At 45.4% G+C, this 9,552-nt stretch overlaps 1 protein-coding gene across 1 annotated transcript in view; it reads left to right on the forward strand.

Moving 5' to 3' along the window:
• Positions 1 to 276: 276 nt before the first annotated feature.
• Positions 277 to 9,552, forward strand: part of ticrr (TopBP1-interacting, checkpoint, and replication regulator) — a 16,602-nt gene continuing 7,326 nt past the window's right edge. The window contains 10 exon segments of the mRNA XM_056417811.1: positions 277 to 1,561; positions 2,526 to 2,763; positions 4,863 to 5,098; positions 5,592 to 5,826; positions 6,253 to 6,391; positions 6,876 to 7,003; positions 7,146 to 7,349; positions 7,427 to 7,572; positions 8,879 to 8,979; positions 9,148 to 9,241. Of these exon segments, the coding sequence (XP_056273786.1) occupies positions 908 to 1,561; positions 2,526 to 2,763; positions 4,863 to 5,098; positions 5,592 to 5,826; positions 6,253 to 6,391; positions 6,876 to 7,003; positions 7,146 to 7,349; positions 7,427 to 7,572; positions 8,879 to 8,979; positions 9,148 to 9,241 (2,175 nt within the window). The 5' untranslated portion in view covers positions 277 to 907.

A 9,552-nucleotide genomic window follows, 5' to 3' on the forward strand; every position in this document is an offset into this window, starting at 1 on the left:
TTTAGTGTGCTTTAATTTTCCTATAGCAATCCAAAGTCCAATCTGTGATTTATTTCTGGAAATCCAAAATGTTCAAATGTATTCATATTCAAACGTCTTTAGCCATTAAAAAGTGTTAATCTTTCCATTTATATCTGGAACTTTTTCAAAAAATTACCTTTAAAGGCTGATACAGCAGTATGTATTACACGATGCTGCACAGTACCATTAAATACATAACAACTAACGACTTGTCAATGATAATGTGGTTATTCAAGTTACCCGTCACGCGGTAATGTAACTTTACATAATTCAATCAGTACCGATCGTTTTTAAAATTTAAATGCAAGCGTATCTATTTTTCTACATTTGATTGACGGTACGTTTGCCCAATAGAAAGTTAGCAAGAGATTCAGGACCAATCGCCGGACAGTATACGTGTACTTCTTAACCAATGAGATTGTTGTTGTTGCAGGATGTAACCAATCACAGTGAGGGGGCGGGCTCCTGTTCAAGGAGCGCGAACGGTTAAGGACAGACGACAACAAGAAAATGGCGAATATGGACGAGTTTAGGTAACTTAGAGCTGTACCAGTGAGCGTTATACGGACATTTTAAGCACGTTTAGATATATAAATAGGTTCGGGCGTGTTTCGTTTCTACCGTAGGCGTCATGTAGTTACTTCACGCATGTTACGCTCGTCGACGCTAATTTTAAATCACGTAATCTTGAGTCTCGCTTGTTAGCTAAGGCTAGCTGGCGTTAGCAAAACAGAAATATGAAGTGTCCATAGTGGGCAGCTGTGAATGGCGTCACTCTGCCCACACACCGTCATATAACTCTGGACCTCCATACATGTGAGCAAGGCGGACGTGTTCATGGCTTATCGTTGAGTGGAGGTCGGGGGACGACTCCGCAGGCGACGTGATGGCTCTACACAACTTGGTGTTTGTTGTCGATGTGGACGATGGAGATCAAGCGGACGTCAAGGCTCATCTCGTGAAACGGGGACTGCTACAAACCCTGCTGCACTTCGGCTACAAGTACGGCTTCGACAAAGTCCGCTGGGGTTATAAATTCTTCCGATCCCAAAGCGGCCGCGGCGGGAGCCTCCTGTCGCGGGGATCGGACTTCAAGGAGCTTCGCCATAAAACCTTCGAGGACTTTGAAGTGGAGTTGGAAGCCAAGTTCGACCCGAAGGATAAACCGGCTCGGTCCCAGAAGCAGCAACGCGACCGGTCGGCCTCCGTTCAAACTGCACTCAAAGAGACCCTGCTGGACTTCCAGTGGGATCGACCGGACATCACGTCCCCCACGAAGCCGTCCCTGAGGCCGCGGAGGTCGGGCCGAGTGGGGGAGCCCGGCGTGGAGGAGGACGAGCTGTCCCCCGACGGGAGGAACGTGGTGTTCGTCGTGTCGGAGTGTCCACGCTCCAGGACGCAACTGGCGGACTACCTTTGTTTGGGGGACCGAGACCTGCCCACAGACGTGAGGGAGCGCATCATACCCAGAAGCCTTCACGACATGCTGATGCAGCGACAGGTCGCGCTGCACTGGATCGACAGTAGATCACACGTACAGGTGAGTCACTGAAGCGGTCGAGAATATTATTCTAATGCCCCTCAGAACAATGTGTAAGCAATTTAGACACAATCTAAACTCGTAACAAATACTTTATTCAAATTTTTTTCAGTTCATTTGTAGAGCCCAATTTCACAAATTACAAATTTGTCCCGGAGTGCTTTAAAATCTGTACACATAGACATCCCTGACCTTTGACCTCACATCGGATCAGGAAAAACTCCCAAATAACCCTTCAGGGGAAAAAAAGGGAAGAAACCTTCAGGAGAGAACAGAGGAGGATCCCTCTCCAGGATGGACAGATGAATAGACGTCATGTGACCAGAAGGACAGATTTAGAGTTTAAATACATTCAATGAATGTGACAGAGTGGATGAATAGTTCATAGTCGGCGTATTCCACGATGGAGACCTCCACGATCCATCAGGCAGATGGAGGTGGAGAGGAGGAGTCTCAACACTTTATAGGAAAGAGCTGGCTCTCAATAGTATTTTGTGTATTTTAGTCGTGGTAATGGTATTATTGGTCGGTCAGTTAAGCAGGTAAGTGTCACTCACTGCTTTTATGTAGCTAATGCAGCCGTAGAAGTTCACACATCAATATTTAGGCTACTAAATGAACCAAGTGGCAAATATAAAAACTGCATCGGTGAATACAAATGTTCGAGATGACTTAATCGTTGTATTCTGGCCTCTTGAGATATAAATGAGCGTCGATTACATTTGAATATATGCTTTCGCTGTCACATCATTTTTTTTTGTCTGACCTGTTGTGCAGGACTCTCCAGCATCATCATCAAAACACCAAATGATGAGAAACGGATGTGTCGATATTTAAAAACCCGCATGATCAAGGCTGTAACCTAATATTCATTGTAACTTATAGAACAGCACTGCTCCAAAGAGGCTGTTTCAAAGAGACACTCCTTCTGACTTTGACCAACTCTTGATATTTTGTCTTGCAGCTCATGAGTCGTGAGGATCAGCTCAGCTTTGACGAGCTGTCTGAGGTCCTGGCTCGGCTGGGAGGCAGAGTGATCCCCGTGGTGGCGCTGCTGAACCTCGGCTGCAGTCAGAATCCAGACGCCGGCTTCAGGGCGCAGACTTTTGCATTCAAGCCCAGCATCGGATACCTGCTGTCGTCCGAGGAGCAGCGGCGCTCGGCTTTTCCTGCCGTACGCGGCGTTCTGCGCTGGGAGCAAGGTCGGTAACATGGAGGTGAACTCCGTTAAGACTCCGACGCGCCTGGAATAGAGCAGCTGTTAAAATGATTCGTGTGCTCTTTAGTTTTAATACAGAAACGAGATGTTTTTTGAGACATTGTTCTGCACATCATCTTGTTTTGGGATTTTAATGTTGATTTTATGTTTACCTTCAGGGTTCGTACGGTCATGGAAAACCTGGTAAAGTCATGGAATTTTAAAATGGTCATTTCCAGGCCTGGAAAAGTCATGGAAAAAACTTAAATCATAAGTTTTGGAAAAGTCATGGAAATGTTGTTATAATCACGTGTTCATTTACACCGAGTTTGAAATAATTCATATCTTTTTTTTAAAGAAAGACGCTCAAAATATAAGCCGGCGTACGCTCTCAATTAGGGCTGCAACAACGAATCGATAAAAATCGATTATTAAAATAGTTGGCAACGAATTCCATTATCGATTCGTTGTGTCGCGCGATTATTACGGCGCTCAATAAGTCACGGAGTATAAACAAAGTTGAGTTGAGCGCAGAGCGGCGCAGGAGAAACAAGAGCCCAAGGAAAAACGGAACGCTGCGTTGTGAGAGCCAATCAGCGCTGAGCTGCTCCGCTGTTGATGAATCTAATTGGCTGCTGCTGCTCACGTGGCGCTGGATGCGGAAGTCATTCACGTAGTCGGAGACATTCACGGAGCTAAGTGCGCCTCCGGGTGACGTTATGAACCCCGACACCAGGGCGCTACATGTCACGACATGTGTGGCATTTCCACAAGAGTATAACGTAGAAAACGTGGTTATTTATTCCGTGGCGGAGAGCGGAAAATATTTTTCCACGGAGAAAGGCAACGGAGATAAGCCACGACGCCACTCGCTGTGAGCGCTGCGCTGCGCGTGCAGACACCATTTAACGGAGCGGAGCAGCGCGTGCGCTCTGATCGCTCTTTTAATGAAGTATCGAAACTAGAAATATGCTAAATCACATCGTTTTTAACGTACGGGTACTTTGTTAGTATCGCTACACCGTGCAGCGTGACAGCAGCAGATGTAGCGGACTAACATTCAAGCTAACCTAACTTCCCAAACGCTGTGGACATCTGAACGCTGATTGGCCGAGACGCGACACGTCCCATCAAAGATGTTCTATTGTGAAGAGCACCACTTCACATTTTTTCCGCGTCTCACTGCAATCTCAACAGCAGCGGGCCAGGTGAGAAAAATAATAAATCGTAACGCGTCTCTGATATTGTTCAGGGGGCGGGACCAAATGTGGACCACTGCTCAGGAGAGTAAAACTGTCAGTCTGTTTGTGACAGGTTCATCACCATGGTGACCAGTGAACAGGGTTCATCACCATGGTGACCAGTGAACAGGGTTCATCACCATGGTGACCAGTGAATCTCCAGGACCTTTCCATGACTTTAAACCAAATTTCCATGATTAAACATTTTGTGAAAACTCTGTCTATACGTGACAAAGTGAGAAGATGTAATATTTAAAATAACAATGAGAATTCCAAAGCATACCGTATATATACCGTGTAAATTAACATTTGAATAAAACAAATTTGCATTACTTTTCCAAATATTTTGGGATTTTATTTTTTTCAATTACTTTTCTAGGCCTGCTAATCGCCATTTAAAAACTCCATGACTTTTCCAGGTTTTCCATGACCGTACGGACCCTGTTTTGAATAAAGGGTTGAAGATTAAAGTTTTTTTGTTTTTTTATCCGATTAATCGATAAAATAATCAACCGATTAATCGATTATCAAAATAATCGTTAGTTGCAGCCCTACTCTCAATACACAAAATGTTCTAAATTGTTCATGTTTTTACCGAGATTTCAGTTTGGTCATGGACATTTGGTTTAAAGTCCTGGAAATCCATCGGTCCAAATGTGTAAGACCCCTGTACCTTGATGACGCAGCAGCGAAAGGCTTCATAATTGTGTCTAAAAGTAACAAATCAAGATCATAAAGGCAGCTAAATCAGAACATGGACCCAACCGCCTTGATATGAGACGCAAGGGAAATGAAGCACGTTAAACATAACATTGAGAATGACCATTATTTAAGTGCGTTGCCTTCTTCTTCACCCGCACAGGTGACGTGACGCAGAGCTGCGGCATCGCGGTGGAGCCGGTGTTTCGCGGAGAGCGGCGTCTCCCCGAGTCGGTGGACGTGTGTCTGAAGGGAGTGCTGCAGGACTGGGACCAGTCCGCTCTCACGCAGACGGCCACCGAGGCGTGGGTGCTGCGGAGCTCCGGCGGCAGCGACCAGGCGGCGGCTGCTGCCTTCCAGCGTCTCCTCACGCAGCTGTCGTCTCACGCTCTGCACATGGTGAGGCATCTCAACGCTTCATCCCACTGGATGTCTTCGATTTCTTATTTTATGATTCACAGCATTTATTCAGTGTGTACACATATTTTTCCTTTAACACTTTTACAGTTTATTGACATGCCAATTGCCAATAGGCCAAAGATGTTGGGTCGGAATTGTTCCTCTTACCGAGATCTTTTCAGGACATCATCACGGCCACCGTAGCAATTTTCTTGACACAAATAATTGTCAATAGGTCTCTTTGTTTTGACTAAATCACATGTTTTTAAGGTTGTGATGACATTGAAGAGCACACGCTGCCGTTTAACACACACACAGACACACGGCTTATTTTCTCTGCCAATCAGAGGCAGAGTAGGGAGCCTGCCGGGTCTTCCCAGAATGCAAAGGGGGTAAATAATGTGTCACACACATACAGATCGGCTACAGGGGAGAAAATGTTTGATTCTTCGTGCCCTGCTTCCCCCCCTCCGCCTCGTGCTTGTTCTTCCAGCTCTCGGAGGTGAATGGCGGCGGCGTGGCGCACTCGGCTGTCCTCTCGCCCCGGTCGCCCTCGACGGCTCTGCTCACCGTCCTCCGGCCAGGAGTCGCTCGGCACGACCGGCTCCTGGCCGCCCAAATCACTGGCCCTGCCGCGCCAGAGACCTCGGCTGAACTGCCAGATATCGTGAGCAGTGTTCTGGGAGTGGTGTATGACATCATGGAGCAGGATGAGGACACTGTTAATGGTGAGGATAGAATAGTATATCATATATATATATATATAGGTTACAAAACATCAAAGGGATATCTTTGGAAACCTTTCTGTGTATTTTTATCAGTGTTTTGAAGAATGATGTCATCAAAAATAGTTCCCTAAAGGTTGGGATGGACTTGGGGCTGTTAAAATAAACCGGTCATTAGTTCCATTCACTACACTTAAACAGGATGTTAGAATAATCTTATTTTATTTTTCATATGTAATAGTGAATGTCTGTTTGTTGTTGTGTTTTTTGTTGTTGCATTTTTAAGTTCCTAATCTATGTATTTTCCTCAATTGAGACATCAAAATGTTTCCAATGCGTTTGATGGTAACAGTATATATTTTTCTATTTCCATTGTTGGTTGTATTGCTAGCTGTTAATTGATGTTTTTTTTCTTCTTCTATTCCTCAGACCACCCAAAGGATCCTCAGGATCCTGAGTGGGCTCAACAGGAAGTCAGCCGTTGTCCGCTGACATCGGGCGTGTTGGAGAGTTGGTTCCCTCAGTCGGACCAATCAGGAGTGAGTTCCCATTTAATGGAGTCAATGAGGTACGATTTACTTCTTTTAAAATTTATTTTTTTTACTTTCGACACGATTATTACCTTCGCATTGAAAATGCGGACGGTAATGTTTTGATCGCCGTGTATTTATTTATTTGTATGCGTGTTATTCGCAGAACTCAAAAAGTATTGAACCGAATCGCATGAAATTTGGTGGGATGATTGGTTATTATCCGGGGACCAGTTGATTTGATTTTGGGATCAATCGGGTCAAGGTCATGAAAAGGTCAACATCTTTTTTTGACCATAGCACGATACATTTTTGTCCAATTGGCATGCAACTAATGCCAAAATGTTCATAATTCAATACCCAATCTTGTGATATGCGAAGATATGCGCTCTACCGAGTGCCCATTCTAGTTTCTATCATGTTTTGAACACAAAAAATAATCAACAGCAGATTAAATACAACTCAATCTTGGCAGAAAAAGTGACTGATCTCCTGTTGTTTTTACTCACCTTTGTTGAACAGGTTGCTGGATGCGGTGCCAGAGCCGAGGGAAGAGGAGGAGGGGTCTCTCCTCCAGCAGGAGCTGCTCGCTGGTCTGGCCGAATTGTATCAAGCGTCTCGTGGCGCAGATTCCAAAAAGGGCAAAAAACGTGAGAAACGCCATCAAAAATGTTAAATTCAGAATATTGGGGTTGTTTAAAGTATCATGAAAGTGTTTGAATTGTGAGAAAACAGTTTAGTTTCCAGTATTTTTTTTTAAAGATGTCATCTTTGCCCGTCCTTGACCTTCAGGCGGCGCCCAGTGCACGCCGGTGAAACAGAAGATGAAGACGATGAGCCGCTCCCTGCAGATGCTGAACGTGGCGCGTCTGAACGTCAAAGCCCAAAAGGACCAGGCCGAGGCCGAGCAGCTCGGCGCCGAGTGCAGGGCGCCGGACCGACCGGGGAAGAGGCGTTCGAGCGACAGGAATAAATCCGGACCGACCCACACCATCAGTGAGGATCCTCAAATGATCACAAGTCAACGTGTGAAATGAAGTCGCGCACCTAACGCGTCCCTCCCCTTCGCCCAGGCTTCGTCAGCGAGGCGGAGCTGCTGTCCCATCTGCAGTGCGGCTACGAGAAGGCGGTGGCGGAGAGAGGCGGGTCCCTCCTCGCCGGCGCCCGCCAGCTCCTCTTCGCCGTGAAGACTTTCCTCGGGACGGAGACGGAGCTGCAGGTGAGACACGCGGCGGCTTTAAACGTGCTTCACGGTGACGACCTGACCCTCCTGCGTCGCCGCGGCGGGCGGGATGAACCGGCGGAGGCTCGTGCTGCACAGTTGTAGTTTTTATCATTACCGTTGCATTGAAAATGCGGAAGGTTATTTTGATCGCTGTGTATTTGTATGCGTGTTATCCGCATAAGTCAAAAAGTATTAAACCGAATCACATGAAATTTGGTGGGATGATTGGTTATTATCCGGGGACCATTTGATTAGATTTTGGGATCGATCGGGTCAAAGGTCAAGGTCATGTAAAGGTCAATATCTTCTTTTTAACCATAGCACGGTAAATTTGTATCCAATTGGCATGCAACTAATGCCAAAATGTTCATAATTCAATGCCCAATCTTGTGATATGCGAAGGTATGCTCTCTACCGAGTGCCCGTTCTAGTTATTATTTGAATAGGAACACATGTAAACAGTGTTGATTTAAAACCACAAGGATGCAGAGCAGCCAGCTGGTGGTGGTGATGTTACGAAGGACAGAGACACGAACTTCAACAACTTAATGCTTCAGCCACACACTCTAACTGGCTAATGGCCAAGCTTCAATGCGACATTGGTTACAGAAAATGAGCCCAACATTGGGCTGGTTGCCTAATAAGTTTGTTTCACATAAAATAGGGCAATTTAAATGGAGATAGTTAATTCATTGAGCTCATCTGGGGAACGCGGAGCAGCATATTTAACCCTCCTGATGCCTTCGGGTCAATTTGACCCGATTCAATGTTTAATGTCGGTGTTCTTTCGGTAGTCAACAAACAAACATAAAGTACTTCACACTTAAACTTGGAAAACAATATTAATTCTAATAATTTTCTGGAGGTTTTAATTGCTGGGGTCAAATTGACCCCGAGGGTAAAATATGTCAGTAAATATGAAGGTAACAGGAGGGTGAAACATTGAATCGGGTCAAATTGACCCGAAGGCATCAGGAGGGTTAATGCAATCGTGATCGTTGTGGACGAACAAAGCGATGCAAACAGACGGGCATGTTTCTCTGGTGGTTATAACATGTACGGACGCAACTATAATAACAAAGCTATAAAGCTCTGTTTTTTATTCAAAATTAATTTGAAAATGTAGCCGGCTGGACCTAAACGAATTCTCTTATGAACGACTTTGTATAAAATGCAGGTAGTTTTCGTCGTCCGGATAATAAACGCTTTTTGTGCATCACATAAAATGCAAACAAGTCCAATTGAGCAATTGCACTGTGTTTTCCGTTTGCATGTCGAACACGTCTTCCCTCCTTTGCAGGTAAAGACCTCCCAGTTAGTCCAGCAGCACCTCCTCAAGTCCAGCAAATCCATCCGGCAGCTCTACGGCTCGGCCGCCGACGTCGAAGGCAAAGTCAGAGAGTGAGTGCTTCATACCTTTTGTGTGCTCTCTTGTTTTGAGAGGGATTTCTAAAACGGCCACGTAAACACCGGCCTGTGGTCTTACTGGCTCCCTCCGAGGTCATTGGTGTTTCTTCCAAGGTCAAATCAATTTGTATTTATGTGGTTGTGTCCGGGTTTTTTTTTTAGGTGCAAGCTTCAGGCGTTGCTGCGGTTGGAGTTGTGCAAGCTTTTCTCCACGGAGCCGTCTGACTCGCTGGATGTGGACGAGAAGACGGAGGAGGTAAGACGTTGAGTCCATGAGGCAGTTAAATCTGTTTTTTCATGCAATAGCAAAGGGCAGAAGACGTGTGTCGTCTAGTCGTTGGAGAACAGGGGCTACTCTCTGTTCTTTGTTGGTTGTTATTGTTCGTCGTCTTCGATTCAACGTAAACAGAATAATTGATTTCATTGATTGCCTACGTTCACAAAATATCAGGTTGTATTGAAATATTCCCGCTTGGAATGTGTTTTTATTAACAGCCTGAACACATTTTGACCAACAAAGTTTATGTGTTTTTTTTTTAAAGTAGATTCTTCCCTCTTCTGTTGCTC

This window comes from Pseudoliparis swirei, chromosome 6, assembly GCF_029220125.1.
Source record: "Pseudoliparis swirei isolate HS2019 ecotype Mariana Trench chromosome 6, NWPU_hadal_v1, whole genome shotgun sequence".
Lineage (NCBI taxonomy): Eukaryota > Metazoa > Chordata > Actinopteri > Perciformes > Liparidae > Pseudoliparis > Pseudoliparis swirei.